The sequence below is a fragment of the Mchenga conophoros genome, linkage group LG15, assembly GCF_057382185.1.
Source record: "Mchenga conophoros isolate Kocher_MC1m ecotype Shallow Benthic linkage group LG15, M_conophoros_male_GT1.1, whole genome shotgun sequence".
NCBI classification, from domain to species: Eukaryota; Metazoa; Chordata; class Actinopteri; order Cichliformes; family Cichlidae; genus Mchenga; species Mchenga conophoros.
In genome coordinates this window covers 39,405,076-39,428,297 of record NC_140540.1, presented here as the reverse complement: position 1 = coordinate 39,428,297, position 23,222 = coordinate 39,405,076, and the positions used below count along the sequence as shown (strand labels likewise).

General features: G+C 40.0%; 1 protein-coding gene across 1 annotated transcript; it reads right to left on the bottom strand.

Moving 5' to 3' along the window:
- Nucleotides 1–8,754: 8,754 nt before the first annotated feature.
- Nucleotides 8,755–19,888, bottom strand: cth (cystathionase (cystathionine gamma-lyase)). The gene is made up of 12 exons (XM_085246839.1): nucleotides 19,635–19,888; nucleotides 18,170–18,251; nucleotides 17,900–17,995; nucleotides 17,648–17,757; nucleotides 17,214–17,348; nucleotides 17,018–17,075; nucleotides 16,504–16,581; nucleotides 16,123–16,275; nucleotides 13,811–13,932; nucleotides 12,701–12,753; nucleotides 10,949–11,087; nucleotides 8,755–9,702 (listed from the first exon to the last, which is right to left on the bottom strand). The coding sequence occupies exons 1-12, from the start codon at nucleotides 19,818–19,820 to the stop codon at nucleotides 9,688–9,690; spliced, it is 1,227 nt and encodes a 408-aa protein (XP_085102965.1). The 5' UTR covers nucleotides 19,821–19,888; the 3' UTR covers nucleotides 8,755–9,687.
- Nucleotides 19,889–23,222: the final 3,334 nt, after the last annotated feature.

Below are 23,222 nucleotides of genomic sequence, written 5' to 3'. Positions count from 1 at the left end.
AAGAACATTGCAAAGCTGTTTATGACATTCATTCATTTCATTCATTTATTTGTTCATTTTCAGGCACAACAAATACCTATATTGAACATAAAATGCACAAAACAAAAAACAAAAATTGCCTGAAAAAGGAGTGGGACGAAGAAAACTTATTAAATCCATCTGGACATGGACTGATATTTGCAGGCTATAATTTTTGCCGTAGGTTGGTTTTCTAAAATTCACAGTCCCCCGACTGTTGGGCAGTAGAATAATTTCTTCCCCTACATCCTTCTAACCTTTAGCTGAAGAGGTCATCCTCCTACCTTTTGCAAACTGATAAGCTGACATTTGCATTCTATTTACACAGAAAGTGGGCAGTTGTTGCAAAGGGGAGAAAGAAACCACAGTGTGAACTTGTAGCTTAACTATGATATATTTCTATTTCTGTAATTTGAGCAACTGAATGCAGTGCTATTAATACCTTCCAGTAATGACTGTATTTACTGATAAGATAAAGGTCATCACATCTCGCTGCTCAATGATGGCTCAATTTGCACTCCGGTTTTATGTCTGGCCTTTCAGCTGTGACATAAATGGAAGAGTCTTGTTCAGACGAACAAATGAAATTGCTTTCATGTTTTATTCCAGTGGTTATTTCAGTTAATGAAATGGCTACTTGAGATTGCCTCTCAAAGTGAAACATTTCCTACAAACAAAATGTTGTATAAAAAATTTATAAAATGTATTTTATACAACTTCACAGAGAAAATAAATATGTTCATAGACTTGTGATCCAGCAGGGCGATGATCCCATAAACAATTTAAGCTTGGTTTTTCAAATGAAGCAGGCTAATATTAAGCATCAAGAATGACCTTCACCCCAACCTCAACCTATTGAAAATTTCTGCACTGTGCTTAAATCCAGGTTTACGCCAGGAAATTAACCAATTTAGATATAACTCTACCTATTCTGACGGGAGTGGTCAAATATCCAGACAGACAGAAGCTTGGCTACCAAAAAGGTCTCGCTGAGTGGCAGTTTGCTGAGGGACATTATATTAGGGATATATTTATACTTTTAACTAAAATGCCAAATAAATACAAACTTATGCTCTCAGTTCTTCTTTTTTAAAGATGCATGTTTCCCAATTATTCCACGTGGAGTTCAAAGAAATCAAAAAATCCCAAACTCACTATGACATCCATGCCTACGATTGAGTGCAAACTTCTGAGCACAACTGCAAAATCCTTTCATTGATAAAATGAATTAGACTATGCATGCAATCTCAGCACATGCAAACAAAACTGCTTCTGATGAAAGAACAGTTCTTGTGTTTTTCTACACTGCATCCCTACATGTTCGTGTTGAACAGCTATCTGTATTTAGATAAAGGTTTGGGCTTTTGTGTAACAGCTACGCTTACATGTTTGTTAGTTTGTGTGTATTTAAATAAAAAGAAACAAAATGTATTTACTTTTTAATAAAACGATCAATAATATTGAAGTTGGTTGTTCCTATTTAGCTTTTACAATCCGCATGAGTGAGAAATGAAGAAAATCAGTTTCTTTTAAAGAAAGAAGGCAATATACTTTAATCTGTCTGCTGCCGGCTTCTGAAATTGTCTGATAATAACTTTATGAAGTCTGTGAACAACAGACAGAAGTTTCAGCCAAATGATGCATGCATCAGCACTATTCTGTTGACTTTTCAATTCAATTCAATTCAATTTTATTTATATAGCGCCAAATCACAACAAAAGTCGCCTCAAGGCGCTTCATAGATACAGAGAAAAACCCAACAATCATATGACCCCCTATGAGCAAGCACTTTGGCGACAGTGGGAAGGAAAAACTCCCTTTTAACAGGAAGAAACCTCCGGCAGAACCAGGCTCAGGGAGGGGCGGCCATCTGCTGCGACCGGTTGGGGTGAGAGAAGGAAGACAGGATAAAGACATGCTGTGGAAGAGAGACAGAGGTTAATAACAGATATGATTCAATGCAGAGAGGTCTATTAATACATAGTGAGTGAGAAAGGTGACTGGAAAGGAAAAACTCAATGCATCATGGGAATCCCCCGGCAGCCTACATCTATTGCAGCATAACAAAGGGAGGATTCAGGGTCACCTGGTCCAGCCCTAACTATATGCTTTAGAAAAAAGGAAAGTTTTAAGCCTAATCTTAAAAGTAGAGATAGTGTCTGTCTCCCGAATCCAAACTGGAAGCTGGTTCCACAGAAGAGGGGCCTGAAAACTGAAGGCTCTCCCTCCCATTCTACTTTTAAATACTCTAGGAACAACAAGTAGGCCTGCAGAGCGAGAGCGGAGCGCTCTAATAGGGTGATATGGTACTACAAGGTCATTAAGATAAGATGGGGCCTGATTATTTAAGACCTTGTATGTGAGGAGCAGGATTTTGAATTCAATTCTGGATTTAACAGGAAGCCAATGAAGGGAAGCCAAAACAGGAGAAATATGCTCTCTCTTTCTAGTCCCTGTCAGGACTCTTGCTGCAGCATTTTGGATTAGCTGAAGGCTTTTCAGTGAGTTTTTTGGACATCCTGATAATAATGAATTACAGTAGTCCAGCCTGGAAGTAATAAATGCATGAACTAGTTTTTCAGCGTCACTCTGAGACAGGATATTTCTAATTTTAGAGATGTTGCGCAAATGGAAGAAAGCAGTCTTACATATTTGTTTAATATGTGCGTTGAAGGACATGTCCTGGTCAAAAATGACTCCAAGGTTCCTCACAGCGTTACTGGAGGCCAAGGTAATGCCATCCAGAGTAAGAATCTGATTAGATACCATATTTCTAAGATTTTCAGGGCCGAGTACAATAACCTCAGTTTTATCTGAATTAAGAAGCAGAAAGTTAGCGGCCATCCAGGTCTTTATGTCTTTAAGACATTCCTGCAGTTTAACTAATTGGTGTGTGTTATCTGGCTTCATGGACAGATAGAGCTGGGTGTCATCTGCATAGCAGTGAAAATGTATGCTATGTCTTCTAATGATGCTGCCTAAGGGAAGCATGTATAATGTAAACAGAATTGGTCCTAGCACTGAACCCTGTGGAACTCCATAATTAACCTCAGTGTGTGAAGAGGACTCTCCATTTACATGCACGAATTGGAGTCTATTAGATAGATATGATACAAACCACTGCAGTGCAGTACCTGTAATACCTACAGCATGTTCTAATCGCTCTAATAGGATATTATGATCAACAGTATCGAACGCTGCACTGAGGTCTAGCAGGACAAGCACAGAGATGAGTCCACTGTCAGAGGCCATAAGAAGATCATTTGTAACCTTCACTAAAGCTGTTTCTGTGCTGTGCTGAGCTCTGAAACCTGACTGAAACTCTTCAAATAAACCATTCCTCTGCAGATGATCTGTTAGCTGTTTGACAACTACTCTTTCAAGGATTTTTGATATGAAAGGAAGGTTGGAGATTGGCCTATAATTAGCTAAGACTGCTGGGTCTAGAGATGGCTTTTTGAGTAAAGGTTTAACTACAGCCAGCTTGAAGGCCTGTGGTACATAGCCGATTATTAGAGATAGGTTGATCATATTTAAGATCGAAGAATTAATTAATGGCAGGACTTCTTTGAGCAGTTTTGTAGGAATGGGGTCTAAAAGACACGTTGATGGTTTGGAGGAAGTAATTATTGAAGTTAACTCAGAAAGATCAATTGGAGAAAAAGAGTCTAACTTAACATCAATGGTACTAAGAGTAGCTGTAGATAATATTACATCTGTGGGATGATTATTGGTAATTTTTTCTCTAATGATAAAAATTTTATTTGTGAAGAAGTTCATGAAGTCATTACTAGTTAACGTTAAAGGGATGGTTGGCTCAAAAGAGCTCTGACTTTTTGTCAGCCTGGCTACAGTGCTGAAGAGAAACCTAGGGTTGTTCTTCCTTTCAGAATCATTTCTGCCTGTTTTTACTCAGATTGACCAGACTGTACTGCTGGTTGATTGATCCGCATTGTTTTTTTTATTGTCTTTTTATTTATTTTTCCTTAGATCTTGGCTGCAACTGCCGTTGTTGGCATAACGCACAACAACAACAACAACAGTTGCTGCAGCTTCTGGTTTTGCCACAACAGCAACGTCATTGACATTATTTAAAATCAATACAGGAGTAATTATATTCTTTGTCTGCCAAACATAGAGGCTGAGAAATAAATGGCGACAACAAACCCTTCAGACACGTAATTATTCCTTTTCAAAGACACTGTCAATATCGCTTCAGTTTATTCTTTTAGTTGTGTTAGACCTAAAAATAAATGTAACTAAAGTCATTGTTTGTGCTATTTTAAAATGGGGATATTTAAGCTTTCCCAGAATCTATGCAAACTCACTGCAAACAATCATTCTTGTTTTCAGTGCTGAAGACTGTGTGGAAATGATTCCAATGTCCTACCCAGCTTTACTTGCCTAGAATTTGTCTTGTGTGAGACTGTTTACAGTTTCTAGTGTGAAAAATGCCAGAGCTGACTGCAGTTGTTCTCCACTAGAGCTCTTGGCTGACATTGGAAACAGATGGAGCTTCAATCAACCACAAAGCAGTTTTTACCAGCAAGCTCATTTACGCAGAGTAATTCAAATGGGCAGCACGGCAGCACGGCAGCACGGCACATGCATCATACAAACAAACTGGTTCAGTTCAGATTTACAGTATGTCTTAATGTTAGACCAGACAGAGACCAAACAGACTGGATTCTGGTTGGCCATGTGGTCTAGAAAGTTTTTAAAGTGCATGCCAAGTGAGCCTCATCATCATTATGCACACATTAATAGGGCGATAGGCAGGTCAAAAGGCATCTGGACGTCTGGCTTAAAGCTACTACTGTGTTTTGTCTCAGCAGCAGCCTGAGCAGAACAGTGACTTGGTTGCTTTAAACCCTTCTCTAACAGCATTTTAATGACCGTGCTAACGTGTAATTAAATTCTGCTTTTCAGTCAAATAAAGTCTAATTTGAAACCAGATGCTTTTTGACTAAACACATCAGACTTATTTTGGGCATGCTAGACATAAAATTTGTTAATGTTAAATTTGAACAAAGGGTCTTTCTGTAATTCTGGAGAGGTGGCAGGTTATATTTATGTTTTGTGCAGAGTTAGACAAGCTACAGTAAGAAGAATCTAACAACAGTTGGACTCTAAATGAGACATAGCCAAGATTTCTACAAAAGATGCTATGTTTTTTGTAATGTTTGCGTGAATGCATGTCATTCTTTCTGTCTGTAAACACGATAGCTTGAAGGTTTTGAACAAATTCTGATAAAATCTTGTATGAGTGTAAAACGGGATCATTTTAACAGTCCATTAAAATTTGGCTTTCAACAAAGAAAACAAATTGAATATATACAAAATATGACAATATTCCCTTACTGCTCAGAGAGTGAGCTGCCCTGGCGAAGGTTTGTGCTCTTGGAGTGCTTCTTCTTCTATCATAAGTTTGATGTTCCAGCGCCTCTAAAACTCATGACAGCACATCTTGTTTGTAACAATTCCAAAGTGTAAGATTAACCGTTTCCATTTATATGAAGGGTTTGTGTTGGTTTGTTTCCTGGCTAACAGTAGCATGTTCCTGACATCACTTTTGACTGACAAGACACTGAAGATCACTACTCTCCATGCTGCTGTTCATTTAATGGTCCAAGTTTAAATGGCTCAAAGGCTACTGGTTACTGAAAAGAATCCATCAAAGATCAGAAAATACAGAATCTTTCTAAAGAAAAATAAACACACAGTTCTTGTGTCTTTCTGCTTCTATCATTTTTTGATACCTTTCCGTAATACGCCGCTGCCCACACTGAAACACACGTATGAGCAGTGTGTAGTCAATTTCTGGGAACTGGAGTTGATATTTCAAAACAGAGCAAGCTGACATCTGAACTCCAAGTATTTTACTCTCAGATTTGTGTACACGAAAGTACTGTTGGTCAGACATGATGAAGAGCAGAGACCCTCCAGTGAAGGCAAGTAAGTGGTGCAACAGATTGAAAGCACACAATGGAAGGGTCAGAGCAGTCGTTTTTACAGTGTTTACAGTGAAGACTTTGTCCACATTTTCAGTCCCGATTTGTTTAAAATGATGACAGCACATGCTATATTTAACAGGAAATCTAATCCATTAGTCATATTTGTTAAATAAACACCAAGAGCCACACACAGAAATGTGTCTTTCCACAGTAGTCCAGGGTTGTTATTGAAGGTTAAGGTGGATGTGATAAGCAGTGCCCCAAAAAAAGGCTCTGTCTAAATGAGGGGAAATGAAGCTGAAAACCTCAGACGTGTACTTACATTTTCCATTTTAACCGCTCACTGAGTGACAGATTCAAGCCAAGTCACGGATAAAAGGGCTCAGAGCTGAATTTAAAACACTTCAGTAGCCCTTCAATTTTGATCCAAAGCCTGTTTTCCTGTCCCGTTTCCATTTTAGCCCTGAGTTCACACGGGTACAGCTAATGGGACATGCCAGGTTAAACAAGTTCTGTGAGGCTTCTGTGTGAAGATGATTGTTAAGTTAAAGATTTCAGCAAATTTGAAATACTTTGGCAGATGATTGCTGCAGAATATTCTCTTACTCAAAACAAACCTTTACAGTGTGTAAAGCTTCACCACTAGATGTCTGTAGATTAGAATCAGAATCAGAATACTTTATTCATCCCGAGGGAAATTAGGGTTACAGCAGGCAGCACGCTAATGGCGCATGCGCACTTACAAAGGAACCTTCTGACCAACTTTACACAAACATCACATTGGGCAGACATGTCAGAAAGGTAGGCTGATAGGAAAAAACAACGAAAATACACTACATGAGGTAAGAGGAGGAGAAAAAAAACTCCACTCAGACTGAGCTCCTAGTGGGAGAACAGTTTGATAACAGAAAAAACACCTCAGCACAAAAGCACATGATTATCAATACACCATAGAAACACAAGACAAGCAACAGGGGCGGGTAAAGGGTAAGAGAGAGCCGGCGTAGACAGCGCATCCGGTCCTGCAGTGCTGGTCCAGTTGACTGCTATCTTCCCCGGTAGGGCACAAGCATCGAAGGCGTTGGAAAGGGGGAAGAATAGCCGTAACACAGTCATTATCAGGGAACGACAGTGGGAGGCTATTCCAGGGAAGTAATGCACACAAGACAAGACAAGGCTAAGCAGGGAAGATAAGGGTGAGGAGGAGAGGAGAAAAGTGCGACCGCCTTCGCTGAGAGCTAAAGAAGACTGAGTTCCGTTTTCTTGTCCCTCTCAATTCAAGTTCATAATCATAGTTAAAGCTGCTACGGCACTAACGTGTTTTTGTTAGCCGAAAGAGATCAAAAACAGTAAATATACACATTGTTCCCCATAATGGCCGAGGCTGCTCAGCATGTTTCTGCTACTTTAGACAGAAGCTAGACAGACCCCACAGTTTATCCCTGTCTGTGGGCTGTTAGTCCACCGCTTACCTCAGCTGTCAGTGACAGTGAGAAGCATCCACATTTATTTAGTCTGGTATAAAACTATGGTAAACGACTTCTCCTCTGAACAATGACAGCAATACTGCAGTGAGTTGTTGAGGATATGCTGAACTTTGCCTGTCAGTAAGGCTGCTGTTTGTGAAACACTGCTACTCTGACAGTGAATCAACTCTCATATGATGTGAGAATAATCAACTGTTAATCAGAGGGAAAGTGTTAGCTGGCAACATTAGCTAGAATAATGTTCGTTTAGACCAGCGGCCATGGACCGTTTGGTACCGGGCCGCGAGAGTTGAGGCTCACGTGTGAAATTCATGGTTTTCAGGATTTTTATCGATTTTTAGTGTTTTGTTTTGTTTTTTAATCGTTTTTATCGTTAACTCTGTTTCCCTGGGTCTTCTCCCGTGTGTTATGAATAATTCTTCTTTTTTTGGTACCGGTACTGATTTATTATGTTGTATTTATCCACGACATCTTAAAGGCAGGCCTGTAAAAATATTGTCGCACATAAACACGGTCCGTGGCGCAAAAAAGGTTTGGGACCGCAGGTTTAGACAGCTCTTGTGAGCTACCCAAAGACGGAAGAGACGTGTGTCTTACCTGCTGATAATAATTAGCTGTGACTATATTGACAAGAAATAAGCATGTTTATTTTATGCAAACTTTTTTCACACATTAGAGCCCTGACTTCAGTTCAGGAGATGACTCTTGAGGTGAGGAGGAAGAGCGTGACATTTTATTAAGAGGCAGCATTACTTTCTTCACATTTTTGTTTCTGTGGTGAGGGGGACTTAACCTCTGACGATAAAGCACAGGTACGATGCTTCATATCTCAAGTCTGAAGGTGCAGGCATGAAGTGAAATGTCCCTCCACCGCAGGCGGCCGCCTACGTATGTGGCCAGTCTCTAGCCACATACGTAAAACACAGTTGGAAAGGAGAGGTGCTTCCACCCACTGCTTTCAAATATGGTGGTTTCCACAAACCACTTCCCTATTCCTCTGTATTTTTAATGGATACATTATAGGTTCATCAGAAAGCAACAATTTGTTGGAAGATATAAACACACACACTAAATCTTTGTATCCTGATGAACATGATACATTTTTCTCCATTTAATAATTACATAAAATTACTGACTGCAGGTCTGGGTACTGATCAGTCTTTTGCAGAAGATCTGACACCTTAAGTTGGGAATTGCCCCACCGTGCACCCCCACCCCACTGCTGATGCTGAACTCACAACAAGACTTGTGCTTGTACAGCACGATGGTTGAGAGGAAGTGAGACGGGCACAGACTTGCACTTGGACTGATTTTAATGGATTTTTTCGATTACAGTAAATGATGAGCTGTGATGTGGGAGTACAGTGGGTTGCACAAATGGCGTGTGTGTTGTCACACAGATAAAACCCAAAGGAGTTCTGACATGTCTCAACCTCTTGTTTAAAAACATAAAAAGCTCTTTATCAAGCATAATTCTCAGAGATGTTCCTGTAAAAACATTCAGCCGTTTCTACACAGACCTCAACTGGAGTCACTGCTGGGAACGTCTTCACTTGTGTATACCAGACCCTCCCACGTTTACTAGCAAATATCTGGAGCTCCTCCTCTCTTAGTAACAGTTCATTTATATCAAAGTTTTGGCCAAACAAAAAGGACATGCAGCATTTTTTGTTCACCTTCTAGTTTGAGTAAAACAATTGTTCTGCATGGGAAAAAGAAATCTCTGTCCAAAACTGTGAGAGCCACTATCACTTCTAACATTTGGTCAGTAGGTGGCAGCTGAGCCTCAGATTGCAGATGATCGTGTGGAGTCTTTACCTTGCCACCTAAAGTGCCCTAAGGTAGATGACTTACGTTGTGAATTGGAAGTGCATATAAAGTAATCTAAAAATCTGCACATTGATACCATGAATCAACCTGAAGACACAGTTTCATAGCCAGGTTATTCAGAAAAGTGTCTGTTTGACATTGTTCCAGCAGTAATTCGTGCTTCATCAATTTTAACTGAGCAGGACTTTGCCTGATTAAAGCCTTCGAAAAATCCTAATTATAACAAAGCACAGAACAAACATGAAAACAAAGTAAAACCAGCCTAAAAGTCAGCCTCCCCAAGAACAAGCTTCCCTGACAGGCGAATGTCACTGAGCTGAGGTCCCACATGTTGGAAACTCGGGTCTTTCATCCCAAATTTGACTCCTCCACCCTCAAGGATGCCATCTGAAGACATTTCACTTCTTTGGATGCTATTAAAGAGAACAGAAGATAGAGGGGGGAATTAAAATAATTTAATAAATACATAAATAAAATGTACAATCCACATCCAGCTTCTCTTTTTTTCCCCTAAGAATAAAAAGGTCACTCTCTGATGAGCTTAGACGGGATACCAAAATGACTGCGATAAAGACAAGACCAGATTAGATTAATATAGGCCAAAGACAAAACCAGTCACTAATCCAAACCCAGGATCTTACAGAAATATCACCATAAACTACATCACTAACTGACCAACTGATGTCCACAGCCAACCTTTCCTGATAAAACTCAACTGGAAATGAACCCGTCTACCCCCATCTGACCTGCCATCCTATCCAATTAAATGTTTCACAAATCAGAGGTGCCTTTTCCTGGGACCACAGACAGTCATTAGAGAGATTTGTCTCCATTTAATATCCATTTTCTTCAGATGGGCAGCAGAAGGACGCAGCAGCATTATCTGAATGCTGAGGACAGGAGGTACAGCTAAACGAGGTCGTAACAAGATTTTAGGAAATTCAAATGCACTGCTGATGACAGCGTAGTTAGAGGATGGGAATTAGCGGTGAATCATCCCAAACCAGTGCGCTAGAGCTCGGAGTTTTAATGCAGCAGAATCATGGCCAATTTGGGTGACCGTAAATCAGAACGAGTTGTTGGTGTTTAGTTTTGCATCCATTCATAAAATACACCAGAACTCACATCCCTAAACTATCCACGCCAACCAGAACAACGATGAATCAGAGAAAAGCACATTTAATAAACTCTTTGCCACCGTGCCAGGCCAGAGACAGTCAGAGAGGTGGACGAAAACGTCAGACGTCGACACCGGCTGCCAGAGGACGAGATGCGATAAAGATGCAGATGCAGATGTCTGGACACAGTCTGCCAAGTCTGAAAGCGATGCACTACAGTGCTGCACTGCAGTGAGACAGCTTAAAACTGAGTAATGAACTTGAAAATGAATTCTGGGAACACGACAATGTTTCTGCTGAACCAACAAAGAAGTTAAAAATAACATTTGCACTGTATATACTGAGAAACAGCAAATATCCATTTGAGGAGAGGGTATCCAAAAGAGGTTTTTGGTAGAAAAAAGTGAACATTTTATTCACTAAAGCACTAGCTTGACCAACAGGTAAAGTTAACCTTCTCAGGAAGTCAACTCAAGTCTCCCGTAAACTTGATGCCACCACAACACAGAAAGAAAACAAAAACTTAATGTCTGATACTTACAGCAGCAGCCAGTGCCTGATCCAGGTCTTCGATGATGTTGGCTTCGTCTTCCAGGCCAACGGAGAGCCGGATCAGGGTGTCGCTGATGCCCAGCACATTCCTCTCATTTTCTGGCACTGATGCATGGGTCATAATCGCCCTGAACGGTATGATAGAGAAGGATTACACATGAGCAGAAAAACATGCTGAGATTCTAATGGAGAGCATAGACAGTGACTTTATAATGGACATAAAGTGTTGCAATTACACTCAACAAAAATATAAACGCAACACTTTTGTTTTTGCTCCCATTCCCCATGGGATGGACGTAGAGACCTAAAATTCATTCCAGATACACAATATAACCATCCCTCCCAAACAGTGGTCACAAATCAGTCCAAATGTGTGGTAGTGGGCACATCTGCTATATTGAGATAATCCATCCCACCTCACAGGTGTGCCACATCAGGATGCTGATCTGACATCATGAGTAGTGCACAGGTGTACCTCAGACTGCCCACAACAAAAGGCCACCCTGGAATGTGCAGTTTTGTCTCACAGCAAAATGCCACAGATGCCACAAGCAATGAGGGAGCGTGCAATTGGCATGCTGACAGCAGGAATGTCAACCAGATCTGTCGCCCGTGCATTGAATGTTCATTTCTCAACCATAAGCCGTCTCCACAGGCGTTTCAGAGAATATGGCAGCACATCCAACCGGCCTCACAACCGCAGACCTCGTGTAACCACACCAGCCCAGGACCTCCACATCCAGCAGGTTCACCTCCAAGATCGTCTGAGACCAGCCACCCAGACAGCTGCTGGAACAATTGGTTTGCACAACCAAACAATTTCTGCACAAACTGTCAGAAACCGTCTCAGGGACGCTCAACTGCATGCCCGTCGTCCTCATCGGGGTCTTGACCTGACTCCAGCTCGTCGCCGTAACAGACTTGTGTGGGCAAATGCTCACATTCGATGGCGTCTGGCACGTTGGAGAGGTGTGCGCTTCACGGATGAATCATGGTTCACATTGTTCAGGGCAGATGGCAGCTGAGAATGTCCCAGTTCTTGCATGGCCAGCATACTCACCGGACATGTCACCCATTGAGCATGTTCGGGATGTGCTTGACCGGCGTATACGACAGCGTGTACCAGTTCCCACGAATATCCAACAACCTCGCACAGCCATTGAAGTGGAGTGGACCAACATTCCACAGGCCACAATTGACAATCTGATAGACTCCATGCGACGATGTGTTGCACTGCATGAGGCAAATGGTGGTAACAACAGATACTGACCGGTTCTGGGTCCCCAGACCCCCAATAGCGCAAAAAACTGCACATTCCAGGGTGGCCTTTTGTTGTGGGCAGTCTGAGGTACACCTGTGCACTACTCATGATGTCACATCAGCATCCTGATGTGGCACACCTGTGAGGTGGGATGGATTATCTCAATATAGCAGATGTGCCCACTACCACACATTTGGACTGATTTTGTGACCACTGTTTGGGAGGGATGGTTATATTGTGTATCTGGAATGAATTTTAGGTCTCTACGTCCATCCCATGGGGAATGGGAGCAGTAACAAAGGTGTTGCGTTTATATTTTTGTTGAGTGTAGTTTGAGGGAGTCTGATAGGGCTCATCTATTGGTCTCTGCTGCCCCCTTGTGGTGGTCTGTGTTAAACTGCAGCAAGCTTACAGTAAACCATTTACAGAAGAGTGTACTTTTAACACTACCAAGAATAAAAACACTACAGTGACACTTACGGGTGTTCTGCCAAACTTTCGTACCCACCGAGGCTTTCTGCAATCGCAAACATCTGAAATAAGACCACAAAGGACATGAAGATGAAGTGAAGCACGGCGCGTAATGTGTACAGGCGAGCACAAAAGTTTCAAGGGAATTACAAAAAATGAAAAAGACAATTAGTAACCCACAACGGAAACAAGCCAAAGCAGCACTCTTCACTGTTATTTGTGGTCTGGATCATTTTCAGACATTAACAGCGAGCTTACATAGGCCTTTCATACACACAGTGAAGTCCACAATCTGTTCTCCTTGGATCATGCTGCTTCACAATGGTCCACTTGTAACAAATACTATAATAAAACTGGTCAAATTAACATGAAAACAATGTTTTTCCAGTGTGAAAAAAAATGTGATGAATTTGGCAGCAAGTATAAACTGATGTCACATGTTAATTATGGCTATTATAATGTAGCGAAATATTATCAACTTGGAAAGTTTGTAATGTGTCTTGTAGAAAAACAGCGTTTGAAAATGTCACTGTGTCTGTGTGCGTGTGTGTCCGGTCAGTGAAGGCATCTGATCCTGATACAGACTCTATGCAGTCCTATGAAAAACTAAGTACACCCCATGACTCATTAGTTATAGAACCTTTAGAAGCAACAACTTGAAGTAATCATCTTGTGCAAAATAATCGTTTGCACACAAAATTGCAGTTGGATTTATGAAACAGTCGCACTGGCCTATTTTGTTCTTACCACAGTGCGTATGTTCATCGTTCATGACCAACAGTCTTGTTTAATCTTCATACAATTTGCAACCTATCTGCACACTACCCCGTCCACATTTCTCTATATAAGGAAGTAGGTTTACCTCTAGGTGCAGCTGAGAAAGCTGTGAAAGGCAAGAAATAAGAAGAAAGTGAAAATATAGTGTCTGAGGTCCAAACAGGAAGCCAGAAGGGATAGTAGCTCGACTAAACCATTTCTTTGTAATCCCTACAAACACAGTAAGGGTGCATTTAGTTTTTCACAGCACTACATCTCATAGTTTTCCTAAAGCCCAGCAACCTGCTTATTAAATGCAAAATCAAACAGGCCAGAATAAATAAAAACTTTGAGCCAAATTACTTTGAGGTTATTGAGGAAGGTAGTAGCATGCTCAAGTTTCCCTTTAATGTTGAAGGCAATCATCCCTGGACACCCAGTACACTGTCTCTTCATCACTTCGTACTGGGGGTGAGACGGCAGGCCTGTGTCAAAAGAGGGAAGACATATCTCAAAATTTCAAATTTAATTTTAAAGAAAAAGTTGGTAACGTACAACTTAATTTAAATAAGAAAACTGACTAAATTATATTTTATAGGCAAAAGCTGTAAATAATTGGCAAAAACAGCACAATAAGATGAAAGTTAGTTATCTACCCATGAACACCAAAGTAAGTTGGAGGGAAAATGCTGATTAATCAGTTTGCTTAGTTAAAAATTAGCACAGAGGAGGGGCAAAAAATTTTATGGATGAGACACATTCAGTTGGCTACTTTCAATAGAAAATTATGTATTTATTAGAGACGGCACGATGCCACTTTTTTATGTCCGATACGATATCATAAATTTGGATATCTGCCGATACCGATATGAATCCGATATAGTGTGTTTTTCAATAAAACTGTCTTTTTAATATCTTGCTGCTTTTTGTATAAGTTCATACTCAAGTTAAAAAAAACAAAAACAAAAAAAACTAAAGCTATTCTGTTATACCTGTATGCAAAAAATACACTGCACCCAAAATATTTCATATTTCAGCAATACTGATCAATCTAATAAACTTAAACCTGCTCCATCCTCCCTATTCTGGTATTTTAAAGAATAAGCAACCTAACTAATAGGGCTCTAAAACTCCCAGCAAAAAAAAAAAAAAAAAATTTTAAAAATTAAAAAAAAAAAATAGGGACCCACCCCCCACCTCATGATGCTTAATTGACGTAATCAACTTTAATTTGATGCAGTGTGAAAAAAAAATGCACAGAAATAAAAAAAATTTCAAGAATAATTAAATAGATTCAACATCTTTCTTCAACAGAACTGCAGACTGCACAGATGGTACCTTCCCAAAGGAAAAAGTACTACAGCTTACTAGGGTATATTAGACTTAATAGTTATACTATTAGACTTCTATACATTTTACATCAGATTAAAACTTTGGGTGTAAGATTCGGATAATTATTTATTAAAAGCTAGACATTTAAAATGAGAATAAGAAAGAAAAGTATGTCTTTGTGCCCCCTTTTCCCTGTTCTTGCCCTATCGGCCCCCCTGGCTAAACTTTGCTAGATCCGCCCCTGCATAGCCGTCAGCTACGTAGAAAAAGATCCTGGTGTAGAAAGTAATATTAAATAAATTCTAACAACAGCTGATCAAGGTTAAAAGTGCTGCTGTTGTTCAGCCGCTGGTTTCCTCTTTCTGGTGCAAAGTGGGCCAAAAACAAACAAGAGAGATGGACTCGCGACAGAAAAGCTGATCAGCTGATCATTGATCAGTTTCATGATTGAAGTAGCAGCAGGAGAGGGAGGAAGAGAGAGAGAAGAGGCCATCGCTCCATAAATCGGTTGTTAAGCTTAACGCTGGAATGCTTTACAAACATTCAGAGATGAACTTACACACTTGCTTTACTTCTCTCTGGGATCACTTCCTCGGAGATGAAATGCTGGATTGCTAGCGAGGCTACAAATACACACAGCCGCTCTACCACGTGACCACATTGCTGCGACGTGCTACGGTTATGAGCCGAGTTACGCCATGTCGCAAGTTTTGAGGTGCTTTTTTTGATATTTAATGGATCGATGACATTTTTTATTTCTCTCCGATATCCGATCCAGTAATTTACGTCAGTATCAGACCGATACCGATACGTAATATCAGATCGGTCCATCTCTAGTATTTATTTATTTACTTATTATGTAGAAATAGAGGGCAACACAAGGCAGGGAGTGCGTTTTGCTAGAATAAAAAAAAAAAAAAAAAAAGAAGCGTGCCACGGGTCACCGCTCAGCAACGTGAACTCAAGTGACCGACAGTGACAATGGTTTAAAGAACAATGGTTCTTTGGATCAATGTTGTCGACTAAATAACTGGCAAACAAAGCATAAAGAGATGAAACCAGGAAAGGTCAGACTTTTATAGTTTAACTGTAAGACCACCAGAGTTGTGAAAAAAAAGACAGTGTTTCAATGGGGAAGGTCACCATTGGTCAGTGTGACCTCAAATGACCTAAAAAGACAATGTACAACAAACTGTGCAACTTGGGTTTTGCAGGCTCCTCCAAATAAGCTTAAAGCTAAATCAGCAAGAGTTTCCTTGTAAAGATTGAGATTGGAGATAATGACAGGCATGTTTTGACAAGTCTGTGGTATGTGTGATTTTAAAATGTTTACAGCAAATCACCTGGGTAGAGGACGCGCTCCACCCTCGGATCAGCCTCCAGAAACTTGGCAACAGCCAGGGTGTTCTTAAAGTGCCGCTCCATCCTCAGGTGAAGGGTCTTCAATCCACGGTTACACAGGAAACAGTCAAAAGGAGACGGCACACTACCCAGTGCTGACGCAGAGGCGGGATCACATGAAGAAAAGGAAAATCCAAAGAGGTTACAAACAAAGCCTCCCAAAATCCAGATCAACAAATACTTTCCTACTGAAGAGAATTTAAACTGGTCAGAACTTGAGCCTCCAAATACAATGTGTGGCATGGAGGCATATAAAGAGGTTTATTGTACATTTCCATAAAAAAATTTAAAAAACACTTGATGCACTCTTTGTATTTAATCACCATTTTGCAGGAACTTCAGTCGCTCGTACAGATCCTCCCTGTTCATGGAGACGAGTCCCATCACCACATCGCTGTGGCCTGCCAAACAGATTATACAACAATAAAGAGAAGTCCAAAACACAGAGTTTATACTGGAGTTGACTTTGTTGCTCTTCTGTGTTTGAGCTTGTGCGTCTTTGCTATGTGATGATGGTGGGGCAAAACTAACTGGGTGAGCATCAAATTCAAACACCTTGACAAAAGTTCTAACTTCACTGGTGATCCCTGCATGTGTTTCTCTGTTTTAATCGTAGAGACAGGCAACGTGAGCATTTTAGCAATGCTTTACAATTATTATTCATTTAAGCTTAAGATCTTATTTCACCCATTTCAGACTTACTTTGGTACATTTTGGAGACATTTTAGGACTAAAGTAATTAATCCCTTCTAGCGTGCAACAGATCATGTGACTAAGCTCACAAAATGTTTGCATCGACTTCTAATGCAAATGTTAGGTTAGTAAAATCGAACCTACCATTCATGTATTTGGTGGCTGAGTACATGCAGATATCAGCTCCCAAAGCCAAGGGGCGCTAAAGGTGCACAAGAGAAACAAGAGTAAATCATTTCCTGAATTATTCCAGGATGAACTGGAATTTGATTGCAGGAGGTTATCGAACTGTTGTTACACAATCAACAGCGCACAAAATGCACCGTGGGTCAAGTTTCACCTGGAAATAGGCCGACATGAAGGTGTTGTCCACGACCACCACTATGTCTTTGTTGTGCTCGTGGACCAAGTCGGAGCAGGCCTTGATGTCCACCACCTTCATCATGGGGTTGGTGGGTGTTTCAATCCACACCAGCTACGTGAGCAAAGAGATGACGTATAAGTCAAACCAAACATGGGGGCGGAGGGAGGGGTGGGTGTAACTTCCAGAAGAGAAATCACTCGAACTGCTGATTCACAATGACCGTTTCAGTTAGCTTAAAGACACGCCCTATTAAGCAACATACTAGTCAAACCAGACACTGGTACAACAGCATGTGTTTATTTTGCAGATAAAATGGAAACATCTCCTAAAAGGTGCACCCAAACACAAACAAACAAACAAACAACACATGTTCTGAAATCTTCTGAAGTGTAATTTTTGCTTTGACATACCTTAGTATTTGGCTTCAAGGCAGCCTTGAGCAATTGTGGTTTTGTGCAGTCAGCAAAAGACACATCCAGGCCGACTTCAGCTGCGATTCTTTGAAAGTAGCGGTTTGTGCCTTGTGATTAAAAAAAAAAAGAAAATCTCTGTTAGTATCACTAAACCACATAACGCATACATAATCTAGGAAACAAGATAACGTCTCATAGCTCACAGAGTTTGTTTTACACATTTGGCCAAGTTGCAAAGTGGTTTCTCACCTCCGTACACGTCATCCATGCTGACGATTCCATCGCCTGCCTTGAGCATGTGAGTGACCGTCACTGTGGCCGCCAGTCCTGAAGCGAGAGCAAGGCCTGCAGAGGAAAAGGTGTGAGAAGTTGTCCAGAGCAGGAATTATTTTCATCATCGTGTCAGAGAAGCCTAAAATTGGAAGGCTCTGTCATTTTTGAAGCGTTAAACATTTAGTAAAACGATGTTAAAACATGTTGTTTAAATTCACTGCTGTGAAATACGGTTGGCTGACGTACAGTACTTTGCTCCGTCCAGTGCAGCTACGGCTTTTTCAAGGCAGTTCCTGGTAGGGTTTCCACTCCGGCTATACTCGAACCCCTACATCAACACAAGATTTTTACATTTCATCACCACGGTCAGCATTTATAATACTTGCTTGCACCTGTTCAGACAGTAAGGGGATGCAGTTATTTAGTGATCAGTGATGACTTGGTATGTGGCACTTTTGTTAAGTTTAAGTATTAAAAAACCCCACAGAAGTAGATATTTATTATTATTAATGTTATTATAAAATACTTTGTGTTGGATTATATATATGTTGCAGGTACATACAAGCTGTTGCTTCTGCCTACACCCTTTTTGTCTAAAACATAGTCGGGTTTTTCCTTCTTTTTCCTTGATTTTGAAAAATACGGCTTGCTTTGAAAAGATCAGAAAGATGTAAATGAAATAAAAAAATACATTTTTAATTTTTGGAGAAAAAAAATTACCACTTCTAATGGAGGTTAAGTGGTTTGTGTGAAGAAAGCTGACCTGAGTGCAAAAACTCAAAAAAAAAAAAAAAAAGTTTAACTGGTAATGCATTACAAATGAGGAGTATGCAAAGTACCCATGAAGGTGATGTCCAGGTGAAAATAAGTCCAATTCATCAGCCCTCTGCGACTGTTGATATGAGGTGTTTGTATTGATATGCTTGTGTGTGCATTATTAAATTATAACATCCCCACTTTGGTGTCGTGTTCATTGTTCAAAAAGTTTTGTGGATTCTTTAAATGCCTAAGCTGTGCTGCCATGACCTTTTTACAGAGAAGAGGTTTTCTCCTGGCAGCCCTTGCAAATAAGAAAAAAAAAAAAGTTTAACTGGTAATGCATTACATATGAGGAGTCTTATAACTGTGAAACATTAAGCAATGAAAACTGACACTAGTGAACTCTGCCCTCAAGAATTTCTTTCCTGTGTAATGTCCTGCCTCTTTTTGTCAGTGTAGTGCTAGAAATCTGTCATCTGTAAGCCAATCAATGCCAGAAGCAATGAGAAGGGAAAAAACGACTTTAACAATCTGAAACATGAAGAGATAATGATGTTAAAGCGGAAACAAAACAATATTTATCTAACACAGACTCCCAGTAATGGATGGCCATGAACTGGTTATCACACGCAGGAAGGAATTACAATACAAGTCAAGCTTCATCTTTCGACTGAGGGTAGTTTCTTATTTAACAGAGTGCGCAGTCAGTCGCATGCAGTGGGTTAAAAACACTTGAATTCACAGATTTTACGTTAACTTTACTTACCTAAAGAGACATTCTTATTCATGCTAAAAATAATACAAGACACGCCTCCATACAGAGCTAAAACATAATAATAGTATAAGAATAACCTAAAAATATACAAACACTTAGAAACCATCGGGCTTCGTATCGTCCATAACACTGGAACGAGTCTGATCCTAACCTGGCCTAAAGTAACGGGATACTTACAGCGTGCTTTCCTGGAGAGTACTGCTTGAACGTGGTAGAAAGGGAAATCGGCGGCACTACAGCCATAGATTTCCATTGCTCCGGCTCCTGACCGACGTGTATGGCATCTGTTGCAAAGGATTTATAAGCCGTGCGGAAACCGGCGAATAAATCGCTTTGTTCTTCTTTTTTGTCCGCGTTACTCATGGCAGTGCGCTCCAAAAATGACTGCTGCGGGCTGAAGATGAGTACACATTACCCGTGCCCAGTAATGGTAAAAGACATTTAATGGAGCCGTGCGCTGCGCTTGTCTCTCGGAGCCAATCAGCGCTCGACACAAACCGCGATGTGGCGCTGATTTGCTGGGGGTTAGTGGGCGTCCAGCCCACGTGGCCATGCACGTTGTTTACGCTGTTCGTCGTGATGCAACGTTTCCTGCTTTTTAAGTCAGGGTCCGCGTCTCTTTTTCCAACACGGTGCCTACTTTTTTAACACGAATGTGCTACTGCACGTTGTTTCCTTCTGGGTTTATAATTCAGGTATTTACCCAAAGACAGTGATTTATGTTGTTTTGTAACGCAACAGAGTCAGTTTACAATAACACTGACTTGGGGGGGGGGATACTCGATTTTTCAGCAGCCGCAATAAAAGTTCTTGTGTTGGTGGCACAATTCACAGAATCTGGTGCATTTTTTTATCCAATCATATTATTATTATCGCTATTTTGTTTTCTTCTTTAAAAACATTTTTGTGTCTGAAGCTGTGTTTCCAGGAGTGAACCACAGGGGGAGGAAGTGCTCTGTAATGACTTTGAACGAGAACAGTCCGCTTTGCTTTATTGTGTGCAGTTTTCTTCAGTTTGTTGAGCAAATTCACACAAGCGCGTGGAGTTAGTGTGATCTCAAAGTGAAAACAACATCAGATAAATATAGGAACATTTCTGGCTATTTGTTTTTTCTGTCATGGAAACAACAAATTGAATCTTTCTATCAGAACTACATTATCTTTGTTGGTGTAGTCACAACATTTTGGTGTCAGTGAGACAGTGGTAACACGATAGAGGTGGTTTTGATGCAGATTTAAGTATTTGTTGTTGTTTTTCATGAATACGTTTATGTATAGTAATGATTTAGCACGTAGACAGTGGGTGTGCTCTGGTATGGAACGATCTGTGGAAAATCAGAGGTCTCCGTGCAGTCCTGTGATTTAGTAGCATAAAGAAGAACCTTTTGCAGCAGTAACTTGAAGTAATCGTTTTCCGTGTGACTTTATCAGTCTCTCACATTGTTGTGGAGGAATTTTGTTCCACTCCTCTTTACAGTGTTGCTTCACTTCATTGAGTTCTGTGTGCACTTGTTTGTGCACAGTTCCTGATACAGTATTTAGTCAGCTTGAGATCTGACTTTGGGCCCTTGAACCACCTTGATTCTTTTTTTTTTCCTGCTATTCGGCTGTAGATTTTCTGCTGTGCTTGGGATTGTGAGGGACTCATATTTGACTCTAGAATACTTTGGTTTACAAAGAAGTTCATGGTCGATGCAATGAATGCAAATTACCCATGAAGGTGAAAATAAGTCCAATTCATCAGCCCTCTGCGACTGTTGATATGAGGTGTTTGTCCTGATATGCTTGTGTGTGCATTATTAAATTATAACATCCCCACTTTGGTGTCGTGTTCATTGTTCAAAAAGTTTTGTGGATTCTTTAAATGTCTAAGCTGTGCTGCCATGACCTTTTTACAGAGAAGAGGTTTTCTCCTGGCAGCCCTTGCAAATACGAAAACCAACAGGCTCAACTGCAACAAACCCCCCCCCCCCCCCCCCCCCCCCCAATTAAATAAATAAATAAATAAATAAATAATGGGAGCTGTGTGTTTCAGACAGTGTTAATGGACCGTGTTGTTTTGTACATGTTTCAAGGATTTAGGTCTGTGGTTGAAGTGCACAGCCAGTGTTGCATGCTGACAAACTATCAACTGTTACCACCTGTGCCTATTAGGGATTAGGTCCCGGTAGTGTTTTGTGGATGGCTGCGCCCACATGTGCATTAGAACTGCTGAGGAAAGCCTTGTGCTAAAATGCATTTGTATTTTTCTTATTATCTAGTAATATTAAAGATTTTACACATGAAATTGTGAGTGCTGTAGTTCTTATTCATGAGTTAATACTTCCAAACAAGTTATATTTGTTCAGCCTTCTTCTAATTGTACTGTCATGAACTTAAACATTGAATTTGTTAACCGAAGTCTGCAGAATCTGAAGAGTAGGTTTTGGGCTTTTGGCAGTTTCTCTGAGCATTGCACAGTCTGAACTGGAAATCCACTCTTGGAAAGACTGTTGCATTGTTTTAACACAAACTGTGAAAACTTCTGCTTTTACACTTCCAGATAATCAGTAAATCAAGTCCATTTGATTAGTATCTGGCTGCTACTTACTCGCATAATTCCTGTGGAAGCAGAAAGGGTGTATTTAGTTTGAATGCACAGTCACATGAAACCTCACATGACTGTGACTACTGTAAACAAGATCTCACCTTTGTTTTAGGAAACTGTGGACATTTCATGGTTTTGCAGGTATCCAAACAAATCAAGCTGCTGCTGCTATGGCCTTTTCTTGGCAAAGTACTCACTACAGTTTGAACAGAAATTCTGTGAATAAGGGCTTAGAGATCGTCGTGTTTTGTTTTGCTTTTGTCTAAGTATGTTTATGACTATTTATGAAACGGAATCTGTCATATTTCTTGTATTTTAAATACCTTTCTTTTTTCCTGAAGCACTGAGTCCATCATTGTCAGAAAGAATTAATGTTCATTGTTCACTCAGGCTTTTGGTCATACACTTCATTTTAAATGATAACATGAAATAGATTATAAACTAATTACTAATTAGTGGTGATAAAGAAATGCATTCACTGAGGTATCTGGGTGCCATTTTTCTGTTTATTTCTGTTCTTCTTAGTATAGATCTTCCACTATAGATTCATTTGAGAGTTAATATTCCTTTTTATTTATTCGAGCTATTCAATGCGGATGATCCACAGAGAGTATGATACACATAAGATTTCCATCTCCAGCTCTAAACTTTTAAAGTTTTAAAGCTGAGGTCTGTGGCTGAAATTAACACTTCCATATAAAAACATTCAGCTGATGTACTATGTGGTCATTAAAATGTAGAACTTTTATTGTCATCGATGTACATTGATGTATTTTGTAGTATGACCTTAAAAAAAAAATTAAAGTACCTTAGCATTTTACTGAATAAAATATTTATTTATTATATTAATATTTATTTTATGTTGAATTTATTATTCAGTATATATTGCAGGTCACGTGGGCAGATTACACACTGGTAAAAGACCTTAATAAAATGCAGAAGACACAGTAATACAGTATAAAAATTTAAAATCCAATAATGAGTGCAATAGGCTTCTTTTTTATGAATAACAAGCATGCTTGTAACTCTTGTAACTCTACAAATAAACAGTGCAGTGTTAAATAAAAATAACAGTTCCACAGTGTTAAATTATTACTTTACAAAATGTCCTTCATCCAAGTTTTTGTTTTCTGCAAAAACAAAAGAGAACAATATTTTAGAAAGATTTAGCATAAAGA